The sequence below is a fragment of the Plodia interpunctella genome, chromosome 14 (genome assembly GCF_027563975.2).
Source record: "Plodia interpunctella isolate USDA-ARS_2022_Savannah chromosome 14, ilPloInte3.2, whole genome shotgun sequence".
NCBI lineage: Eukaryota > Metazoa > Arthropoda > Insecta > Lepidoptera > Pyralidae > Plodia > Plodia interpunctella.
Window position 1 is genome coordinate 8,222,939 of NC_071307.1, and position 25,332 is coordinate 8,248,270.

General features: G+C 34.6%; 2 protein-coding genes across 4 annotated transcripts in view; one reads left to right on the forward strand and one right to left on the reverse strand.

Annotated features, from left to right (window-relative positions):
* Positions 1-563: 563 nt before the first annotated feature.
* Inos (myo-inositol-1-phosphate synthase) lies at positions 564-19,018 on the reverse strand. 2 transcript variants are annotated; one of them, XM_053754678.2, is made up of 12 exons: positions 18,702-19,018; positions 17,491-17,663; positions 16,721-16,833; positions 15,888-16,045; positions 10,476-10,609; positions 6,949-7,069; positions 5,817-5,967; positions 5,263-5,354; positions 4,505-4,613; positions 3,803-3,979; positions 3,343-3,518; positions 564-1,972 (listed from the first exon to the last, which is right to left on the reverse strand). In XM_053754678.2, the coding sequence occupies exons 1-12, from the start codon at positions 18,819-18,821 to the stop codon at positions 1,871-1,873; spliced, it is 1,626 nt and encodes a 541-aa protein (XP_053610653.1). In that variant the 5' UTR covers positions 18,822-19,018; the 3' UTR covers positions 564-1,870. The 2 variants fall into 2 exon arrangements, with proteins under 2 accessions (XP_053610653.1, XP_053610652.1); XM_053754677.2 differs by having other exon boundaries at positions 3,343-3,521.
* A 5,242-nt stretch (positions 19,019-24,260) lies between these two features.
* LOC128675125 (transcription activator GAGA-like) overlaps positions 24,261-25,332 on the forward strand; it is a 29,053-nt gene continuing 27,981 nt past the window's right edge. The window contains exons 1-2 of one of the 2 annotated variants that reach the window (XM_053754284.1): positions 24,261-24,608; positions 24,889-25,082. In XM_053754284.1, coding sequence (XP_053610259.1) covers positions 24,889-25,082 — 194 coding nt within the window. In that variant the 5' untranslated portion in view covers positions 24,261-24,608. The remainder of the gene's footprint in view (positions 24,609-24,888; positions 25,083-25,332) is intronic. The other variant, XM_053754285.2, reaches the window with a different exon arrangement.

Consider the following 25,332-nt stretch of genomic DNA (forward strand, 5'->3'; position numbering starts at 1 on the left):
AAAAGAAAAAAAAATCAATTAACTTTTTTCAAAGTACTCGTCTAGACCCATTACAATATGTATAGAATTTTACTAAAATATTTTCATATTATATATATATATATATATATATATATATATATATATATATATATATATATATATATATATATATATATATATATATATATATATATATATATATATATATATATATATATATATATATATATATATATATATATATATATATATCTATCTCTCTCTCTCAATATCATAAATTCAGTAATAATCACATTCGTACATGCCCTACGCGCTGGTCCGATATTTTAAATTGTAAATATACTCCAAAATACAATTGTCTAGAACTTGGATACGTAAGTTTAGTCTCAATAAAAATGCAAAGGGAAAATGTACATATTAAAAAGATCTTTATTGCATGACATTAAGATTCACTTCAGCGCTTTAAGGGTCTTCTACACACACGTGTAAAGTTACTCAACGCATTTTGATAAATAATTGAAATTAACTAATCACTTTAAATTATAATCAAAGTGATTCGAGAGGTAACTCAATTATTTTAAAAGAGTTTTGTATTGGACGAGTATGGACATACTATTTGGAATACTTGAAGCATTGCGTGAGCAGATACAACCACTATACATCGATAGATTGCGCGAATACTTAATTATGAAAAATTTAAGATATGATATTATTCGTCTATATATCAATAAAAATAAAAAATACTCGGTATTTTACTTATGTACGAAGAATCTCAGTAAAAATTAATAAGACAAAATAATATTTCAAATAAAAACTACATAAAATTTTATTTATTTCAACAGATATATTTTTCATTCGTTATTTTCACAGTAATGACGATACGCACAATAACAAATGAGAGAAAAATGAAACAAAATATTAAACTAAATTAAGTACATACTTAAATACTTTTATAGACGTTTTGACGTCTTCAAAATAATCATTAAATAAATAAAACATTACACGAATTCATATCACAGAAAACGTAGGATATTGTAGAATAACTTAAGTTTTACGGAAATAAACACATAGAAGATACATATATTTTTTAAAGTTATAAGTAATTTATATATTATAAACAAAAACTGTAGCGCTTAAATATATATATATTTATATTTATTATAAAAAATCATTATATGAAACGTTTTCGCTCCTCCCTGTATGAATAAAAATAAAGTAAACAATCAGAAAATGTGTAACATACATTTAAAAATGTAACTTATATATTCCTTATGTGGTAAAGTTGGATAAATGTACATAGAAGTGACGACATATTACGAAGTATTTTATTCAATGTATCTTCGTTTGAATAATATACGGACGTAGATACGTAATTTGCGGAATATAGTAATAGATCTAATTCAAAATTAAAAAAATAGGAAAATTCTTTAAAAAATAAACCACCTATGATGTGAAAAGGACAAAACATTTGATATTTTCATTTCAATTTACATTTATCCACTTCGTAATTATATTTATTGGGAATATATTTATAGGGAAGGCCTACCATCAACATTTTTACGGAGCAAATGCAATATAGGAACCTGAAATAAATCACACTAGTATTACAGACCGTTACACTCACATACCATCCTGAAAATTCTGGAAATAAACAAAAACCTTAAGGTTGCCGCAATAAGATTAAATTTCAAGTGATTCATTTCCTATTTAAATTTCGCTCAGTCCAGTAATTAGTTATACGTTTTCATTTTTAAAAACGGTTACCATATAACTATAGCAAATTTTTAGTCCTTCGGATACGATTTAGATCCTAAACTGGGTCATATTAGATGATGGTAAGCCCCAAACATGTGAGGAGCGAAAACAGAGTTATTAAACCAGTCATATTTTACTGATCTCCGTTGGCGTGAGCTAGCTTCTGTTTCTTGGAGGGCGGAGCAGCGCCCGAGAACATGCGGCCAGAGCGCAATTCCGACATCAAGAACGGCACCTGAAGTTGACACAATATTCTTAATGTCTGTTCGCATTATAATTAGTATAAGTGGAGTGTTAAGTGATTAATAGATACACAATCTCAAAGATATTTATCTTTTATAAAACTAAAGAACGCGGGATAGCGTAGCGAAATAAAAATAGAAGGTTTTCCACAAAACTTCCCGGCTCATTTCATACAAAGCGGCAAATCGGCCTTGTAAAACAAAATATTAGGGATAAAATATGTTAGCAGTCTGTCCCGTTTCTTCTTGCGTATTTCTAATACGCATTTCTCTCTTTCTCGTATGAGCGAAACGAAAAATATGACGACGTCAAAGTCAAAAGAATTGATTCAGAAAAAAATTTAAATTCATCAAATTTTAAATTACATGGTTAAGTCTAAACCCAAAAAGCTACAAACTATACTGTAATTTCGGCACGACCACTACCGAAAAAATTCATTTAAACAGTGTAGCTCCCTAATATGCCATAAAGGCTTGCTGTTAGGCTAGGCTTATTGTTTTTTACGTATATTGTTTTAATAGTATAACAAAACATGAACAAAAAGTGTATGCTGTTATACTGTACAAGTGCTGACAAACAAGAAATAAAAAATAGTCAAGTTTTTTTTGTTTCACCATTACGTATTTAAGGGAACACACTCATGTATATCAAGTGCCACGGATCCGCTTCAGTCTGACAGACACAGATCAGTTTACCGCTACAGGAAATAGTCTTATTACATTTTAAAATTAATTAAACCACATCTAACATAGTATGTAAGTTCTTTTGTTCACTAACAATAGGCTAGTTGACAAAATTTTGTTTTGATGACTATTCAAAGGCCCTTATATTATTAGAAACACCAGTGAAAAAAATACTGTGACAATGCTTTCAGAGATATGACAAAAATAACATCACATATTTTTGGATTCGTCCAAACGTTCCATACTAAATGACACGAACAATTGACGTTACAGCGTGCAAAAATGTTTGTAAGAAAACATGTATTTGTTCGACAGCTACATTAAACATTACGTTTATGGTGATGACTACATAATAAAATTTGTTACAAAATTTTAGTTTTTATGATGATCAAGTTTGTTTTTAAAATTACTTTTCAACCAACTCGAATATCCAGCTGCATCGTTACAGTCTATGAATTATCACAATGAACCGATTTCGATGCCCCACGAGTTTAAAAATTCTATTGGCATATTATACATACATTTTAAATTTCCTCAAAATCAGACCAACGGTACGAAAGTTATCGCGTTACAAACATACATACAAAAAAAAATGAATTTTTGCCCCAATTAGAATGTCAATTATACATATTTTTCATTTCAGTCTGAAATAAAAGGTTTTTTATTTGTATGTGTATACCTTGTGCTCGAGCTGCGCGTGGGCCGAGGCCGGGAGGCCGAGACAGGCGCGCAGCAGAGCGTCGAGCGCCGCGCGCTGCCGCCACAGCGCGTGCACTGCGCGCGCGCCCGCCGGCACCAGCGGCGCCTTCAGCAGGTACGACAGCGGCGACAGCACGCAGTGCATTCGGCTCCATTCTGCTTCACAATCATTTCTATATGTATGGAGCTGGAGTAAAAAATCTCCGCTGCCACCACGTTAATATTATAACGTGGTGGCAGCGGTGGGATTTTCGGTTAAAGTCAGTCGGAAAATTCAATTTTAAATTGAATTTTATTTAGCTGGGGGATGCTGCCAGCATTCTGGGCGCATTACCTCGATGCGGCGCGTTTCCTGCCGAAAATAGCAATTAGCCAACACAATGAAACGAGAGGGACACTGGAACATCTAGCGCTATGGTGCTCACACACTAATTGCTCACCCTGGCTGTCCTCGGCCCTGAATGAGACCCTGGAGAACAGCTCCGTCAACACCACCAGGTCCAGGATGAGAGGGACAGCTAGCAGGGAGTCCTCACAGGTGTTGTGGACCACTATGGTGTTGTGGCCGTGGAGAAGGATCTCGGATGTGTACTCGTCCATTGCGCGTTTTGAATCACCTGTGTTCGAAGAAAAGCTAATGTTAATAGTCGATTTTACTGTGAATAAATCGACATAAAGTGTTCGTCGACAAGCCAAAAAAAAAATATATATATAAAGAAATTATTCGAAAATACTACAGACAGATGTCGCCTATAGTCGAACTGACAAGTCTGGAACCCGCGTTCCAGAATATATGTCACACAAGTAGGTTTGAGTAGGAGTTTGTGAATCGAGTTATACATTAAAAAAAAAAGAATCGGTTACCGCCCGCCCACAATAGAATAGATTTCTTAGATTAAAATAACATTAAAAATAAAACATTCTGTTATACTGCTCAACATAACTTTTCAAACTGAAAAACACCAATAAAAATCCAATTTGAGATCACGTCACAATCAAAATTTTGATCGATTAAAGATCCGGTTGCTTATCTCTCAATCCTCTTTCTTGTGATAAACATATTTTTTTTCTTCTCCTTAATTAATTAACTTGTAATAAAATTACAATTACACACAAGTAAACCAAGACACAAATGCACTAACCAACATACGGCACGTATTTGATGACGACGACGTGGTCGGGCTTTTCTCCTGGTTTGTATAAAATGGAATTCGACTGCACCACGTCATCAACCACGTTGCTTTTCGAGATCTGAAGTCATAGACAGAGAAAACTGTACAGTAGAATTCATAATATCTTTCCTTTCACTCATACAATAAAATCGTCATCAACCACGTTGCTTTTCGAGATCTGAAGTCATAGACAGATAAAACTGGACAGTAGAATTCATTATATCTTTCCTTTCACTCATACAATAAAATCGTCATCAACCACGTTGCTTTTCGAGATCTGAAGTCATAGACAGAGAAAACTGTACAGTAGAATTCATTATATCTTTCCTTTCACTCATACAATAAAATCAAACGCATATTAAATACAGAAGAAAGTCTCTCTCTCTAAACACCTCCCCCCCCTTTCTCTCACTCTCATCTTCAAATGTTCCCAATTACATTCGCGGCTGTGACGCCGCTAAACTTTGTTATTCATCTGGCTGTAAAACATTACGAGCGTGATATATCCATATTGTTTTTTTTTTTATTTAAAATATTATTTTGCAGGTCTTTATTTCATTGATATGTGGATTTAATGGGCGATAATCTGGGCCATCGAACATAGTCGAGTGTGACTAACCTCTCTCTCGCATCTAAGCATTTTGCCTGTTTCTTCCTCAGCCGCGAAGCGTCAGAACCCAGGGCCCGATGGCTTATATAACTATGGACAAAGTTATACGCGTACTTACTTCTTTAGACCTGAATTGTTTGGGCGCGGACAGATTCTTGCCATCATTGTTACCGAGGTGGTTGTAACTCACAATGGACACGGGTTTCAATCCTGAGGATCATAATATTACAATATAAACAACAATATTATTATAACAACTGGAAATACTCTAGAAGACTGAGTACAACATCTCATTAGGGTTCTCGAAACTTCTGTTTAGAACCTATTTTTATTTATTTTTGTAGACAGGAGTCTTCGTAACACAATTTTTTGTTTGTTTGTAATATCTTATCTATCAATGACTTTCATGATTACATTTTAGGAAATAATGCGCAATGGCGGACTTATCCCAATTAGGGATCACTTCCAGTCAACACTTCCAATCAATCGAATCTCAAAAAAGGAAAGGATATAATTATAATAAAAACTCACATTCCTCACAACATTTTCCTTCATAGAAACTGGTACAACTGGTAGACAAATATCTAAAATGCTTGCCCGCTGAATCGAACTTCCACTTTACGCCAAAAAGGTCAAGCTGTTGCTAACATCAGTTGCAGATGGGACACATACCAGCTGAGACCAAGAAGTCGACCAAGACAGACTTGAGTTTGGTCTGCCCGGATTTGAAGTCGTCCCCGGCGACGAACACGCCCGCCTTATCAGCGCGCTCCACTACACCCGGCACAATAGTGTTTTGTGGAGAACCGTTTATGTAGCAACACTGTTGGGAAGTTAAATAAATAAATATATAGGAACAAATCTTACAGATTGTGTTAGCCCCAAACTTGTGTATGTGAAATTAACTCAACGATACTTTATTCTGAAATAAATACATAAGTGTTTATCTGAACATCCAAGACCCAGGTAAAACTGAAAAAGATTATTTTTTTTAATTACGCACGATATAAATAGATCCAGTATATTATTATAGTCCAACACACTAGTATTTAAACTAGGCCGAGCCTGTATCTCAGATACTAGGTCCTTCCTTTTGCGTAACACTATAGGCATTATTAAAATAATTATAAGTAAAATCCCTACATTACTTCATTTCATATTTACAATGTATAGAGACCAAAATAACGTTATTTTAACAACAGTTAAGTTTGGAAAGTACTTGAACGGTGGCGTGTGGTTCCGCCCTGGAATAGGACCACTCCATATCCTCCCGTGGATGTCGTACGAGGCGACCAAGGCACACAGCCTAGGTAACCGGTTGTAAAATTCCAAAAGTCGAATCTACCAAATTTTAAGGGTTTTTTTGAAAGCTGACCTCGGGCTTCGCGGCTTAACAACCCCGAAGTCAACCGTGATGTAGATATGGGAGGTATGGAAAGCACTTGAAATGAAATTTCATACCACGGAACGGAGCGAAGCTTCAGGCTTGGCAAAAAAAAATTGAGATCCAGAATCACCCATTTGCCAAAATGTACCTCGGTCATAATGTTCCTTTCTCATAAATGTAGCTGTCCAAATCAAAAGGTACCTTATAGCGCCCGGCACTTACGTCATTATTGCCGTTGTTTTGTATTCGAACAACGGCAATACAGACCTAAGTGCCAGCCGCCATAAGGTCCCATTTGATTTTGACGGCCACATATTCTTTCCACAAATTGTTCCCGTCTCATAACGTCCCTTTCTCACAATATCCCATAAAATGTCTCTTTTTAATCCCAAAACTTCTGTCTAAAACAGTCGTTACCCCTTCATCAATGGCGGCCAGCGCGAAGATAGTAGACGGCGAGATCTCTGGCTCATTGTTGCGTAGCGCGCGATCCAAGTTGTCTGATGTGTCGTGCACGCCGGGACGAACTTCACAGAACCTAGGGACACGTTGAATTAGATTAAATAATACTAAACTAACGGCCAACATTCAATAATCAGATAAAGAAATGCGAAAGTTTGTGTGGATGTATGTGTGTGTATATTTATTACTCTTTCACGCGAAATCTGCTGGACGGATTGTTATGAGATATGGTACACGGGAAGAATATAACCTGGAATAACACATGGGGTACTTTTTATACCGAAATTCCCGCGGGAGCGAAGCACAAGGCGCAGCTAAGTTTTTCATCACTTAAATGGCCCATATAAATTCAGCGGAGTACACGAGTAATCAAATGTCACTAAATTGTATAAAACAAAGTCCCTTCCCGCAGGATGTCCCTATGTATGCTTAGATTTTTAAAAGTGCACAACGGATTTCTATGCGATTTTTTTTTATATAGTTTTTGATACGAATAATTCAAGAGAGAGATCAATTTTATTCTGTTTTTACTAGAGCGAAGCCGGGCGCGGTTTCGGTCCGCTAGTGATCACATAAACGCCGTATAGTTTCCGAGGAACTAATCCATTTCCTATAAATAGAAACTAAATTGAATAGTGTAAGCCTTAGTGCGAGTCTGCAATTCACTATTCATTTTTGCGAAACTATTCGCAGTAAGACGTAGCCAACATAGCCGTAGCCGCGTAAAAATCCCATTAGATAATCCGTGGGTGGCCACGTTTACTTTACTAGTTAAATAAATAAATCACAGTATGTCATTGTGACGCGAAGAAAACCTTATCCGTTGATAGGAGTCCCGGGAGTCACTGCGATTTGACAGTAAAAAGCACGTAAAAAGTTAATTGCACCCTCGCACTAAGGTCTCAGTTTCCTGCCGTCCGTCTTACCTCATGCACAATTCAGAACTATTATCTCGTGTGACGTCACAAGACTACGTATATACAAGACGGTAAATCGATATTTTATGCGTCATAGCATAAAATATCGAATACAAACTACCGTTTAAAAACTAGAATTGATTCTCTCTCTCATCTCGAGTGTACATATATTGATGATTAAACGCATCCAATTAAAAATTCTGTCAGCATATTTGACTATCACGATCGCTATGGATAGAATAGCTACATATTTTTATTTGTAGGCTTATAATACATGTATTCTTGTGTTGTTAATTGTTCAACAGTTTATTACCACTAGCTAGAATAAAGATACATTTTTGGCCCACGAAAATTTGGACCTGTCATTTCAGACGCACTCTTTATCGAAAGATAACGTATCATTAATCCATTGCATCCAAATATACCTTCTTATAAAAAAAACTCAAACACCTTAACTATTTTCAATTTTTCGCGTTGCATAATTATATATTTAATGACGCCCAGTAAACCACGGACCTTTGTCGTTATCTTTTATTATAACCCCGAAATGTTAATTGTAATTATATGCGTTATATGCTGAAATCTAATAACATTTTAAATTTGCCGTCCCCTGACATCCGCCGCCCTAGGCTCCAGCCTACACAGCCTACTGGCAAATCCGCAAACATAAGCTACGATCAGTCAGATTTAATTCATTAAATAAGCAAATTTATGCGAAAATTTTCCTACGAAACGAAGTCCATTCTGAATAAATATTTGAATATCTAATGCGATAAATAATGGAATAGGTATATTTACTACTACTTTAATAGGTATATGGAATAGATATATTTTCGACCATTGCTATGTGAATATGACCTTCTAAATCAAAACTAGTCTTAAAAGTCGAGTTTACTTGCTAGGCACGTTTCATCCGGTATTCTTAAGATCAATAGATTTTTTAAATCAAAATGCTTAATCAAAAAATTTGTTTAATAATATTATAGATAATAATATATTCTTTAAACTAGCTGCGCCCGGGGCTTAAAATAAATTATTCTACCCGTATACCAAATTAATAATTCTACCCGTATACCAAATTTTATAACAATCCGTCCAGCGGATTTTGCGTGAAAGATAACACATACTTACATACATCCTCACAAACTTTCGCATTTATAATATTAGTAGGTTTCAAAAGTACGACAAGCGGACTTCATGCTAAAAGCATTAACTAACCATTCAGACTACGGGTCATGCAAAGAATGCTATCATCATCAGCTATTTTAATATCCCCACTAGTGGGACACCAGTCTATATTCTTACAATAAAAAATAAGTCACGTCTATCTGTTTATATGAACGCGATAAAACTACCGGACGGAAATTTGTACCTACGTCTTTCACCAATTTTCCAAACCAAATTTCACCAATAAATTCAAAATTATTTATTCAATTTAGAATGATATACATCACTCAAAAAACGTCACTCAAAAGACGTCAAAAAATTACTTAAACTAAGTCTACCGCCGACTTCCAAAGCGCAGGTGAAGAAGAAGCGGCGCAACAAACTCCACCATTTCTCCCATATTATAATCACATAATATAATAATTTATTATGGTTCTACTCGAGCGAAGCAGAGTCGGGCCACAAGGGATTCATATTGTCCGAAAATAAATATTTTTATTTTTATTTAATGTAATTATGTATACCTACCTGACAATTAGAGATAAATTATGTAGACACACACACAGTATAAATTACTGTATAAATATTATGAAACTTCATTTTGTAAAACCTATGACAAAAATTTCGCATAGAGAACGGGACATAGAGAAGCTCATTCCAATGTATTATACCTATTATGTAACCTGTGTTCACGAGATAAATGAATTGAAAAAAAAAAGAAAATTGAGATGGATGGAGAATCTATATGGGTGCAAAAAAGAATACTTTGTTTATTCGACCCTTTTGTTGGCAAACTACCAATTTGGCCACCTCATAACGACACGTCACGTCTGGTCTGCGCATACGATTACAAATCAGACATCAATTTGACATCACACCTTTATACGTCACAGGGCAATGACCTTTGTCGCTGCGTGCAAAAATGTGGACTTTAATCGCGGTCTCTGTATTATACATACTAACGCTTGTCAATCGAATTCCTAACTAATAATACAAATGCGAAAATTAGTTTGTTTGTTTGTTACCTCTTCACGCTCTGTCTACTCAACCAATCTTCTTGAAGTTTTGCTTACATGTAGTTTGAAGTAGGGAGAAGGACATAGGGTACGTTTACGTACGAAAAAAATACAGTTCCCGTGGTAATATCACGCGGGCGAAGCCGCGGGCAAAAGCTAGTTAAATATAGTTAAAAGTGAAAAATGATGGGTGCCAACTAGACAGATACAGATATCAAACAGAAATCTTCCAAATTTAATTGTAATTTTTTTACGTTAATTCCAAATTTAATTGTAATTTTTTTTAATTCAAGGGCCCAGCCCTTTAGGGCGTCACAGCTCCGAATGTAACCGGGAACACGCGAAGATGAGAGAGAGAGAAAGAGAGAGAGAGAGACTGTACCTCTCGGTGTTGGCAGTCCACAGCACGATGACTGTATCCAGCTTCTTCTTGTCACGGAAGTCCTTGATGTCAGCACGCAATTGCAGGTACTGCTCCTGTTTAGTGCCGCGGATCAGGTTCGTAGCGCGATCCGCCTGCGGTAAAATATAATAAGTGTGAAATATTTATCAACATTTTTTTTTAAAGTACTTTAAGATTTTTTTGATAAATTAATTATATCACAAGCGGCGAAATTATAAAAATAATAGTTTCTGTTTATTCACGATGGAGGCGTGAATTTATCATATAAATTTTGACGTCGTCAATTTGCCTAAATGTAAGCTAATTTCGGCATAAATTAATAAACCTAAAAATAAATACACTCGGCTATGATTTCACAACCGCCTCGCGTCAACTCTTGAGAATGCTTTTGTTGCCTATATACATAATAGGGTAATTGCCATAAAATCAAATCAAATATTTCCAATGGTCGAAATAAAAAATATATGGGCTTGTATGAGACAATGAGGTATGTACTTTAATGAGGACAAAAAAACGAAATCCTTACATATTAACATTATAAATGCGAAAGTGAACCGCTCCTCATGAAATTTTACATACACATAGTCAGGGGTACGGAAAAGGACATAGGGTACCTTTCATCCCGTAAAAAGGTACTGTTCCCGAGGGATCGACATTAACGCAGGCCGGGGGCGAAAACTAGTCTCTCTATAAATAAAATTGATCAATGAAAGTGACATTCGATTATCGTGTTTCATTATGTGAACGCATTTATACATTATATTGTACACACAGGCAATTAACCTATTGTAAAACATACTTATATGTTTGGTCGTATCGCTTTGTTTTGTCTATGCACACGACATATGTTTCTATTAAACATGCGACAGCCATAACTAGGCTGCAGCGGTTAAACATAACAAACAGGTAATCGTGTCTTGATGGCTTTTCAACTAAATATCCATTGGGGATGTATATTTAGTAGATATTATTATATCTATTTCTATTTAACACTCTCCACACCAACTATAAAAAATAAAATCATCGATAGATTTTAACGTGATACAAGAACAAACAAACGCTCAAATGTATATTATTAATATGTTAGTATAGATTCAACAAAGCTACAAAATCGACATAACACGTGTTACAGAATGGCACAACCTTGACAACCGACTCGTCCCGGATTTGGGATCGATACTACGCACCCTTGGAAATTTTCCGAGATGAATATAGGTACTACGAAAGGACTATATTTAACACACAAACATAACACGCATTTTCATTTTAAACACATTTTATGAGATTGTGTGGGAAAAAATATAAATTCCTGAGAAGTGATAGCAAAGCATTTCCGCTTCGTTTTCGGTTGCGTTCGGGGCTGTGACGCCGCCAGGCTCGGGGTCAGTGTAAAAAATATTGCTAATACGCTAATATTGCATGACAGTAAGGAAACTGTTAACTTGTTTTGTATGTTTCAATAAAGAAATTTGAGTTTTAGTTTCTAACGTCCGTCCGAATAACAAGAATATCTATCTCAAATTTCATCAGAATCGGTAGAGTTACGCTTGTATTCAACATAACAAACATACAAATAAAATACAAAACAATAAAACTTAATTCTTGGAACCCAATCAGTAGGCCAGATTTCCTAGAATTATTATTCAAACAACAGCCTTGCACGACTGAATAACCAAATACAGTACTCTACTCGTATACTACTAATGTTACTAATATTATAAATGCGAACGTTTGTGAGTTTTTTTTTTATATTTGTTACTCTTTCAAGCAAAATCTACTGGACGGATTTTTATGAAATACACGGGTAGAGTATAACTTGGAATAACACATAGGGTATTTTTTATCCCAAAATTCCCAGAGCAAAGCCCAAGAGCACAGCTAGCGGATTATAAAAGCACATGGTAATGTACGAAAGAGCGAGACATAGTAAGACCTCAGTGCGGAAAAAAAAAACTTTCTTATCTACACGAGGTGTGTCAAACCATGTTACTCTTTCAGCGGTGCTCATACTTTTTTGACGATGGCGGCCACCGCCCAGTTTTATTTTCAGGGTGGTGCATCTGCATTTACACATATTACCGCTACTATTTGACCAAAAAGTTAGTCAATAGCGCTTTATAAAGCTGATACTGCGATTGCAAGGTTTAAATAATTACAATGAATGATAAACCGCGGGGTGCAGCTAGTTAAATAATATAAGGATTTTTTTTTTCAATATGACCGATTTTTTTTTATGTGTGAAGATTTGGGAACCTTATGGCTCCGTGAAGAATACTTTGAAAAATCGCCGCTTAACATGATGTATTTATTATACGTACCTATACAGACATTTTATGAGTCATAATACAAACTTGAATATTAAAAGGTATATTTAACAACGTGTGATTAAGTACACAAAAATGTGCTAACACTAAATATCATCACATTTGGCCTCTATTACAACGGGATAAAGAGCATTATGATTTGATATAAAGTGCTGTTATGTTGTGTCAGTCAACAACACACCTAGCTACCCAAATTATTTCCAAATTCGTTCCTATTACGGCCGCATAAGAGACACATTTGTAGCGTTACGTGCAGTTGGCTATACTAGGAGAGTCGATTCGTTCGTTATCTTTGCCACATAGTAACGCAATATTAATTTAACCTACAGCCCATGGAGCTTACATAAAATAATTTTAGAATAACAATACAAATTAATAAGTTTTTCCAGAAAATAAAAACTTTTTTTTTTGACGAAATATATTTGAAAGAATCATTATTGAAATAATGCATTGCCAGAGGAATTAAAGCCACATGGCACATACAAAATTAGTTTTATTTTGGGTCCGGCAGCCTAGATATAGGGAAAACCGTGGCCGTGCGGTTAACCGTTGTGGAGTTTTTCTCACTGAGAGCCGAAGCCGGCTCCTTGACAATAAAGCCTTTTTAAATCAGAATAGGGTCAAAAACTTGCAAACTTTTAGTCTCACTAACCAACAAATGAAACGTTGTCAAAATAAAAATCGTTTAAAATCTCGCTCTTAGTGTAAGCATTTACTCATAATTTTCATTATGAAATAAGACTAAAGTACCAAAAAAGTAATTGAATGCTATTTTATATAATAAGCGTTTCTCTTTCCTATATTAATCAATTGATATGACTACGTCTATAGTTTTTTATATCCTGATTGAGATTGATATAAAAAAACTTTCGTGGTAAGTCCCGTTACTATAATTTATGTATTTACAGTTATGAGATTGATATAACCTCGCATTTTCTATGTGTACTATACACAGAAAACGCGGGGCTATATATTGATATAGCCTTATTGAACAAATTGACAAATTTATGTATTTACAGTTGTGAGATTGCTCACAACTGTAAATACATAAATTTGTCAATTTGTTCAATTGAATTCAATGTTCAATTGAATCGTATGTCGAGCAAAAAACAACTTATACTTGAAATGGAAAAGTACCATATTACAACGATATCCGATACTGTTTTATAAACATCTTTGAGCAATGGAAACTTCTGGTCTTCCTTCACCGATCATAGACAATTGCTCAATTTTGTAAACACGCGCTTCGCAAAACTCAAACAGTTTACACGTGGATATTACGTGACTTTTTATATGGAAAGTAGAGTATGTTTCTAAGGCAGGCGGATAAAAGTGCAACTACACGACATGTTTTGTCTCTGTCGCTCGTCTCAAAACGAACGCCTACTTCAAAGGCGATCATAGCGATCAATATATGTGGAAGCAAATATTTTTGTGTAAGTATAAACGACATAGTTAAACGCCGTTTCTTTTGGGTGCTAAAATAGGTAAACAATTTTGAATGTTTGAAATAAGGTAGTTCAAATCAATATAGGTGCCTCGAAAATTACAAATTAATTAATATTAATATTAGAAATGTTGATTTTGTCACGACAAACACTGTTGACGTGAAACACGTTTCACGTCAGAATGGACTTGGATTGAGGTAATTTTACAGTGGAGATAGTTGGAGTGCTGGAGAGCGACATGTTACGAAACGAAGCCGTGGACAACATCAAATATTCATAGTTTTATTTTTTGGTATTTTGGATCCAAATCGTGGAACTCAAAAATTTTGCAATCAAGTTCTTTACAGACAGTAAGTGACCAATAAACGTAGGGCAAAAAGCAAATTATGCGCGGGCGGAGTCACGGACGAATGCTAGTTCATAATATTAGTATGGGTATGTACCGATTAATTAGGATCATACGATTCATATTGCTCACTCGGTAGACATGCGTTATATCAAACTGTAACACAATGCAATCAAACCAATTGCCATAGCTTTTATGGCCAGCAGTTCATGAAGTTTTACGTAACGGATACCACATGTAGAAAAACGTGACTCCGTGACGTGTACGGATTATAATTAAACTGCTAACGCTGGATACCCTATTTCGTGAACCGTAAAGGTCATTATCGAACCACTCAATGGACAATTAGTTAGTCTGTAAAACCATGGTAATTAACAGAGTTTGCAGGTTTCATACATATACCGGTTTGATAATATTTCCTCGTGAAACTATTTAATTCCCGGGTGTTCACGGCTTCTTTTGGATTCGGAAGATTTGGCTGCAATTTTATGACAAGCCGCTTGCGTGAACCCAACTCTCTTCGGTAATACTATCGTCTAGACTTATTATCCCTATATATTCGCCTCGTACGCCACCCACAGGATGACATGAAGTGGTCCTATTCTAAGGCGGGAAACACATGACGAACATTACATTTACCAAATTCTTCTATTTAGAAGTAATTGAATAGTATTAACGGCTCAGTCCAAGCTCTCTTTAGGTAATTAATCTACTTTAAGTGTACTTTACAATAGATGGATGTCAATAATAATATACGATTTAAATATCTATTACTATTGGTTAAAAGCACAAGAAATACATCAGGTTTCCACAAAGAATTGAAGGATTACACATGAAGCTATCTGTATTCGAACAAGGAAAATATAAAGCATGTTTAAAGTTCGTTGCAAAATATAATAAGATCCAAAATATAATAAGTCCGGCCTTTTTTGTATTACTCAATAGGCAAACAGGCATACGGCCCACATGACGAAAGATGGTTACCAAAGATTATTAGACGGTTAGAAATATGGACTTAGGCAGACAAATCATAAATATAACAATACTAACTGCGCCCCGGGGCTACGCTCCCGTGAGACTTCGGGATAAAAATACGGGGTACCCTATGTGTTATTCCAGATTATATTCTACCCGTGTACAAAATTTCATCAAAATCCGTTCAGTAGATTTAGCATGAAAGACTAACAAACATACATACAATCAAAAACATCCTCACAAACTATCGCATTTATAATATTAATTAGTAGGATATTCTTTAAAAAATACACCTCACCTGATTTGCCGCAATAAAGTCGGGGTCATAGATAGCGGGTCGCGGCTTCATGGTGGCCATTTCCTTCTTGAGTTTCTGCTGCAGGTCATAGTCTATGACTTTGGCGCGCACCATAGACTCCGCCAAGTTTAGGGGACTGATATCCCAGCCGTCAATATCTAATGGAAACGTGTCATGTGTATATATATTTTCCTTTCATCAGCACTTGATCACAATAATAATATGTTTCAGTATACCTTTTGACCATGTACTTTATTGTGTACTTACATTGTTATATTACTGATAAAAAATTATACATAAATTTATATTTAAAAAATGGTAAGCCCTTCTGGCATAATAGGGACCAACACTGTTTGAATGAGTTTCTTTCGGCATTTCTTCTCAGCAGTGGTCGTTCCGAAATGCTAGTAGTTTGTAGCTTTGGTAAACATCATTTAATTTAGAATATGACGTGAAAAAGTGCCTGTGAAGGCCTAATTTCTGAATAAATGATTTGATTTTGATTTTGATCACGCACACTTGCATGCCAGCTATAGTAATGCCTGTAACATGCCAGCTATAATTATTTTATTTTTTACCGGCAATTTTTGGCTGCAATAAAGATTTTTTTTTACAGTCATGCTGCATGTTGCTGGTTTGTGCCAATAACAGACTAAGGGTGGGTGTGCACCGTCGCTAGTTACTGATATGTGTTTTTCTGCATTTAGAAATTAAAATATACTAAGTAAATAATTTCTGAGTAAAAGTGCAGAAGCAGTGCAGGTATGATTTGAAGAAAACATTTTACTAACAAAAATTACAATATTATTTAAAAATATATCATTGAAACTTACACAAGTCATCGGGATGCACCATGGGAAGCAGTTGTGACATGGGTACATATACATCCTGACCCTTCTCATCGATTCCCAGCCTGACGGTGGAGGCTTGCGTTATTGATCCAAACCTGAGAGAGAATAATTAAAACACCATATTTTAGTAAAACTCCAAGTACTTTGGCAATATGGCTACTCTTTTTATATAAGTCTTCCCCTCCCCAATCACACTTAATAAATATAAGAATAGAAGAATAATAATAAGAACACTTAAATAACAATAACTATATTGATATTACATATTTCAACATATTAAATTTTGAAGTGTGTTATGGATGAGATTTATTGAAAAATTTGAGAATGGCTAAAACTTTAAACCTATTCTTTGGTGTAATGAGTTCTACGTCCTACTATCAATACAAAAATAATACTTGTATCAAAATGTTTGTTATTATTATTAATATTCCTGACTTCTTTAATTCACTTAGTTTATCTTATTATTGTATAACTCACTAACTGTTGTTTTTTCTTTCTTACCATCTCATGAAGTTTATAATACACAATTATTATACTTTTTATTAATTATTATACTAATACTTGACACTGGTCTATCTTTCAGAAATTGTATATTTGTGTAATTTATATTTGTATTTGTAACTGTTTGTGTCAAATAAATTAAAAAAAAAAATGTATAGCATAATATTTTTTGGTACAAATGAGTAGAACATCCAACCCCATATCAACCACATTTCATGCAATAAATTACTTCATTTAATTCCATGTCATACCAGTTGGAGTCCATCTGTCCATTTTTAGTGGCCCATGACAGTTGGTGTCGATTGGCCAACATGGCAGCAGTGAAGGTGGACCCGTTGTTGCCTCCCCAGCCCACCAGCATCACCCCAACTTTGGCCACCTTCCTCCCAGTGCGGATGGTAAGAGACTTGTGGTACGGCTTAGCCTAACAAATGTACAAGTTAATATAATAAACTACTAATTATATATAGGAAAAAAAGTAATGAGATGAAAAAAAAAATTATCAAGCAGAAATCAAAACCCCGATTTTTATTTTTTTATTTTCGAAATTAATGAAAAGGCATGTTTGACATGTATAATAAAAGGAATTACGTTTGATCAATTGGTGATATTAAAAATAAAGAAACAGTATGAAATATTTTATTTATCGATATGAAATAAGACAGAGCCAAAAGTTGCTAAATTTGAAGGCCACAATTGGCTGTGTGGTGCGCTCATTGTTGGCATCGAGTTTAAAGAGTGATAGGTTGGTAACCCATTGCCTATAGGAAGAATATCTTCCCTTAGTAGCCCTTTTCTTTAAGTAAACGAACATTAAATGAAAACAAGCACAAATGTTAATAAAGATCTTCATTTACTATATTGAAATCATTCATCATCGTCATTTGATTTTTCTAAATTACTGATTCTTGTGTTTTCATTTTGTTGTAGATTTTAATAGGTCAGAAGAGTTTAAGATATGCAACAAGATGTAGATTTAAAAATACCAAGGACAGGGCTTCATGGAGGGGGTAAGATTTAGGGTAAAAATAGATTTAATTATGCAGATGAGTTCACCAGCATGACTAACTTAACAAAAAGTTTCATGAAAAACTGGAAAATATAATAAATTTTACAATATATAAGAAGGGAACTATATTTTATACATATTTCTCATTAATCCGTAGCATAAGCTAATCCTACAGAATAGACCACTTACCTACATTAAGTAAAAAGAAAGAGACCTAAAACAAGATAGACCTTTTCTGCATGGCTTTATTGAATGGCTTTATAAATGAGCAATCTAAATGGCATAAATCTTATACAATATTCTAGGAAAGAAATTGCACAGAATATTGTTTTAACAGTACAGAGAATAGTAAAATGTACACAATTTTATAGTAATCTATAAACCTCATGATATAAAAATCAATACAACGAACAAACACCAGGCGAAATTACGAAGATATCAATGTATATTTACCACAATTTCGTTGCCATTTTTAGTCACCAAAGTCTCCTCATATTCGTAATCTGAGAAAATGTATTCTTCAGTGTATTTTGTGTTAGGGCTTTTTACCACTAAATTTGTATTATTCTCCATTTCCACGGAGCTGCCAAATTAGTTTCGGGTATTAAACTCAAATTTCACAACGAAATAACTTTTGTAAAACAGAAAGAAAATCTTTTTTCGCTCAAATAACTAGTTTTTTACAGTATACGGTAATTTTATTTTTTTTCAAGATATACCGGCACTACCGTACACCACGACAACAAACCAACTGACAGATTGAAAAGAGAAGATAATGATCGACTGACTTGGAATGTAATGGAATATTATAGTGATGCCGACTAGTCGATCGATAGTTTAACTCCGTGCCATTTTCAGTCACCACCATATCGACATAGATATATCGACATTGTCAAGCATATAGCATTGCCTAATTCTCAGCTAAACTTTTTGTAGATGGAACCCTTTTGAAATGATCAGCATTTATCAGGGCCCTACATTAAAACTTATTCCATATGTACTGACGTAAAATGTAATAGCTGACACTGTTTTTAGACTTTCAATAAACTTGATGTTTAATAATTTTTATAATGACTTTGCAAAATCTTTTCATCCAACGCGTTTTTATAGAGTGAGGCTATACTAGTAGGTACCTATATTATCTTTTGTTTACGTGACCAATATTCTCATGGAGCTTCAACAAATTCTATGCAGTGCGCTAGGGCTCTGTGTAGCAGACACTTAGGAAATCACTGTTCAAAACTTTCGCAAGTTAAATGGCTATTGATAGTCTAAAATAATCATTAGTGCCGATACTATATACTGTTTATACAGTAAATACTACGGAAAGTTTCGACACTATCGATGGTAATGGTGATTTCACAGTTCTGCCGTGGTATAACTAAAATGCCGTTATCTGACATCAGGGCGATTTTTAATTTTGGTTTGCAAGAAAATGAGAAAAAAAAGCTCTTTCGATCTGTATTTGCGATTTTTCGATAGCTTGATTAGTTTTGGAAATAACAATTGTAAAATTGCCGTTATGTACACATATTTTGCTTGTCAAATAGGCTAAAATGCCTTTAAGTAACTTTGCGAGTCTATACAGCCGCTAAGGTTGGATAACTCATACCTTTCTTAAAAAAAATATCATAAGGTTGCTTGTCAATATTGCCGTTAACTGCATTTTTTGCACTATAAAGGGGTAAAAATACTTTAACTGTGTTATTGTTATTTTATTTCTAATAGAGCAGTATTATATTGTTAAGTTAAAACGTCGTTAATTGAAAAAGCTAGACTTAAATGTGATTAACGTCGTATAACGGCTTTATAGCTTACTACTAATGTTTTGACTTTTCGTATGTTACAAGCCAATAGCGGCTTTTCGAAAATATTCAAACAATGTGTTGTCCGCCACTGTTAGACTGCAGTGTCGTTATCTCACAGTGATACACTAAAATGTCGTTAACGTATCTCGCGCGCGGTACCATCGGAGAGGTCGGAGGTCGAATTAGTGAGTCGCAAGCGCTTGCTTCGGGTCTGCTCCCGCCAATTTCGCAACGATGACGCTTTAGGTGAGTAGTTTTTTAGCTAGGTGTTTAATAATATTATATATTCATAAAATACCTGCCATGCATGTAATATGTATTCAAATAGGTATATTCATATCGTTCTATTATGATGTTACGGAGAGGCTATGATGGAAAAGACTAAAAAATACTCTCGAGGTCTATATGTGACATAGGACAACTAGTAATAAATATTATTTTTGTGTTTAATAATACACATACATATATACACATATTTATTTACATATATACACAGTATTTATTTTATTGTTACAGAATTTCGGCTGTTTCCATGAGAAGTAAATGTATTTTAGAGATGGCAAAGAAAAAAATTGATATCTTGTAATGAGCTTTTATCACTTCAAAATTTACCCCGTATTCTCAGTCCTTAACTCATTCCTCCACTCCATTTTGCAATAACATACCTCAAACTAACATCCAATCAAATCGCCATTAAATTTGCTAACCACGCCCATTTAAGGTACAATAACGAACTGTCAGCTCGTGGAATAAGATAGAGACAAAGATATTTGATCTGACGACCAGAAATAGAAACTTTCTGAAGTTATTTTGAAGATTTCAAATTTATTCAACAGCAGCGACGCCCTCTCGGGCTGGATAAGTTTGCTTCCTTCAGTTCACATGGAATCTTAAAATTATATAGAAAATTAAAAATGGCATTTGTAGCTATTCGGTTTCTGGAATTAAGCAGTTTTGAAGATTGCACAATAAACTTATCCTGTCTAATGACAATAACATTAGTTTGCTATAATACTCTGGGAGCTTGTGACCTTGTGTGATTAGTGTTAGCGACTGCCGTAAAGCGTTTCCCTTGTAGTCAAACACGATTAAAATATTGTATTCTTGATAGATGTTCGATCGATAGTCACCGCGGAATATCTTTTTGACGTAAACTTGTTAATAGAAGATGTGACTGATGACGCTAAAAAAGGGTGTAGTATATAAGTATATTTTAGCATCGCATAATGTTTGGCATGTTGATCTTGAGGAACTTATGTACACTACATCGCATAATATAGACTGTCAACATTTTGGGACTGATGGCGGTCAAATGGTACTTTTGACAATCAAACGCATATTTTGATGTCAATATGTAATATTCTTCTTAAGTTTCAATATGGCCATCCGTTATAATTAAAATTTTTTTAAAATAAAAAAGTAAAGTTAGCTTTCGTCAGTCCAGAGTGATGTTCGATCAAGGGCCGGACTATGAGGAAGATTCACGGGACGTTGCGCGGCGCGTCGAGCGTGTCCGAACAACGCATTAGTCCGACCAATCAACGCTTTAGACCCGCCCAATGAGTGAGGTTATGTCAAATTCAAGTCGAGTAAGAATTAGTAAGCCAAATTATCAAATGATCTTACGAAGAACTTTAATATTAACCAACAACATAGAGTCTCACCGATACCTGCAGCTGTAAAAAGACTACACCCGAGCTACAAGGCCTCCGCAAGCGTAAAAATACTGTTGATGCCAATTATTGTTCCGAAGTACCTACCTGAGATTTCCCAGCTACACCCAAGTGTGATTCGCAGAGCGTTTCGACCGCTACGGTCGCACTGTCAAATTTTAACAAAGACAAGAATGAGTTTTACTATATGACTTTACATTATTTACTCTGTACTGTAGTTATGAATGATTGATTTCATTAATTAATAATAATGATTTATTTTGCAAAATACAATTTAAAATATCCGCCACATGCTTCGTCAAATATTTTATTAATCTAACAGGAAAAATATAATAAAAAATATGGTTGTTGTATGGTTTTAGTAATTGGTACTTAGCATGTTTCTGTTTAGCCGCATTGTCCGCTGCTGACCCCGCCTCACGAACGAAATCTCTGATATGAGAAGCAGCAAACGTACTTACACACGTTGCGTCCCAAAGCAAACATCGTCCCTTTTGCCAGAGAACCAAAATCAAGCCATTGGGACGCTTGCCATCCGTGCGACTTAGTCCAGGTGGTTCCAGAACACAAGGAATATTTGCACTTACCATAACGAATTATATCATTAAGCGCATGATGTCTGGGAAATCTACCAGCACTGATGAATGATTGATTTTGGAAATGATTCCTTCCTCAAAAAAAAAATACGGATTGTAATGACCGCACAGCCGCAGCGGTCGAAACGCTCTGCGAACCACCCCCAAACGAATTAAATATTAGAATATTAGACACCCCTTTACAACAGCGGAATTTGAATTGATAAAACAATTTTCAAACCTGTATTTTGATAACTTTAAATTCAATTTGATCAATACTATCTTCCAATATTTTTTATACTGTTGCACTTAAATGCCGTTAATTTAGAAGGTAATTAGTTTAACTGCGTTTAAGCGTAACAATGAACCGAATTTAATCTTCAAATTAAAATATATTCATAGTTTAGCAGACTTGAAAGCAGTTAAATGCCGTTAATCACACAAAAGCCTAACATGAATTAGTATCATAAGTATAGTTTTATGTAACTAAAACAACGTTATGGGATATAACGACATTTAAGTTACCATGAAGTCATGATTTTTTTAGCATTTTAATAAATATATTTTTTAAATGAAATAGTAACGCTAAAAAGCCGTTACTCTTTACGAAGCGGCATTTTAGTCGATGACTCATAAGATTTTGGTATCATAGATAATATACTAAAACGCAAAAAACGTTTTATTATTATTAAAAAAATGTGTTTCTAAAATAATAGGTTAGTGATTAGATAGTATTTTACTTGATCTATGTTTTGGTACCTTCAAGTTTTAAATAAGTGTTGTCATTTATGAATGACATCGATTTAAATTTTTACCGCGCTTTTCGACGTTTTACTCGAAACAAGCCTTTGGCAAATAACGGCGTTTTAGTTATACCAGGGCAGAGTTATCAATAGCACTATCGATACCTATTCAAAATTATTTTCAACAGCTATTTTCAAGGTCATCAATCGATCGCAGAATTATCGATTTATCGCCAACACTAAACGGCTGACATATGACTTATGTCATAATGACAGCTACGATTGTACAAAATATACTAAATTTAACTAACTGCAAACTTCACTTGAATGAATAGAACGACAAAAGGACAGCTGTTTGACAGTTAACCCTCCCATGATTTTGACTTTGTATTTGCTTTGTAATAATTTTAGTGTTGCTTATGTTAAAAATGTATATATTATCTATATGAACTGATTTCACTCTTTTTCATGGGGGTTTTAATATAATTTTTAAATATGTATTATTGATTTGAACTATGTTGTTGTAGTTTACTATATCTATTTGTATAATATTTCAAGGTCAGTGCAATTGTGATGTTTCCATGTAATAAGACACAGATATTTTTATAAAGTACTTTTATTATACTTGAAAATTATTCTTCTACAACGGTACAAAATTGTAATATTTTTTAAAAAATATATTCCAATATTCCTATGCAACAACAGGCATCATCATACATTTTTATTAAAAATACAAGAGTTTCTAAATAGTTATGTATGTACCTATGTACATAAACATGCTAATGATCAGCAGGCACAGGAGGAAGGAAAGATGTATGTGTGTAGAATCGTTACAATGTCTGTATCGGGTACTTACTATGCCTACATTTCTCTTGGTTTGTATGTGTGCGTCACTGTAAAGAGATGAAATGAAGTTACTAAGTATGTGATTGTGTTATTAAAAACACACACCAATATACAATTCAAAATCAAAACACGGATATAATAGTTTTACATTTACAAATAAAGATGCATAACTTATTTTAAACTGTTTTAAACTTGACACTGCAATTGGTACTGCATAAAAATGCAGTCAGTCTTATTCGAATAATACAATGAGGAAATGTAGACAGAAATTCATTGAACTCTCGTATAGGAAGTCGATGGTACCTCCCTACAAACTACTAGTTTTTATAAATATACCTGCGTAGTTTACGTTATAATATTAAATTTCTTTTTTAAATTAGCAAGATTGTTTATAAAGAATGCAGCATTACCTATAAAAATTATAATGGGTAGATACATTCTTGCTTAGAATGTGTGTGCGCTGTCTATAATACAATAAAGTTGTATATTAATTACGGTATAATAAAGCATGCGGGGGGCGAGGGGGCGCGCCGCGCTCTCATATTCCGTATATTGATTGTGTGCGAGGGGGCCGGGGCAAGGAGGGGGCTCACGGCGTGCCCCACTCTGTTTTTTACGACACGGCTTTCTGTGTAACATAATTATTGTATTTAATTTTGTGAAATGTTTCGGTGTTATTTGTGAAAAATTGGGAAGTCGGAAACTCGAAAACGAGGTAAGGTATTCGTACCGGCATTTACAAAAATACAGTAGTGAAAAATAGAAATATTATATAAAATTCGTCTTAAAATCTTGTCGGCGGCACGTACCTATCGTATATATTACACTGTCATACCGCGTACGTATAGTGTTTTTTACGGGCATCGTTCTAAAAATAAGTTGTAATAATTATAATTTTATGTAGCGGTCGCTGCAGAGACGGTTTTCTGTCGATTATTCATCATACATTCGGGAAGAGCTGTGATTTGTGTTTGAAAAAGTGTGTGATCGTGCAGATGCAGGGGATGGCGAGCGATAAGACGTTCCACTTGAAGTGGAATAACCACCTGCAGAACTTGAGCCAGCTGTTCACAACGATCTACTCGTCATCGGCTCTCGCTGACGTGACGCTCTCCTGCCGGGACGGTACCCTCAAAGCACACAAACTAGTGCTGTCAGCATGCAGCCCCTACTTCGAACAAATATTCAGGTAAGCCCTACTGTTCCATATTCGAAATATTTTAAAAATTTAACATTTCCGCCCGTATTTTGTTCTTCATACAATTTTTTGCTCACTTACCTACATAAATAAAATCTGAACCATTTGTCCAATATGACATCATTATTTTTCGTGTTGAGTTATTTATAATTCTGTGTAAGTACTATTGTAAACAGCCAGCCAGTAAGAAATGAATAGTTGGTGACCATGTCAATTGTAATTATAATTTGTCAATAAAATT

Excerpts from the sequence above, each read along its gene's own strand:
- Inos (XM_053754677.2), bottom strand. The coding sequence starts at position 18,821 with ATGGAGAATAATACAAATTTAGTGGTAAAAAGCCCTAACACAAAATAC. Across the intron at positions 17,664-18,701 it reads AAAATGGCAACGAAATTGTG|GCTAAGCCGTACCACAAGTC; the intron begins GTAAATATACAT and ends TACATTTGTTAG. Across the intron at positions 16,046-16,720 it reads GGTGCATCCCGATGACTTGT|ATATTGACGGCTGGGATATC; the intron begins GTAAGTTTCAAT and ends CGTTTCCATTAG.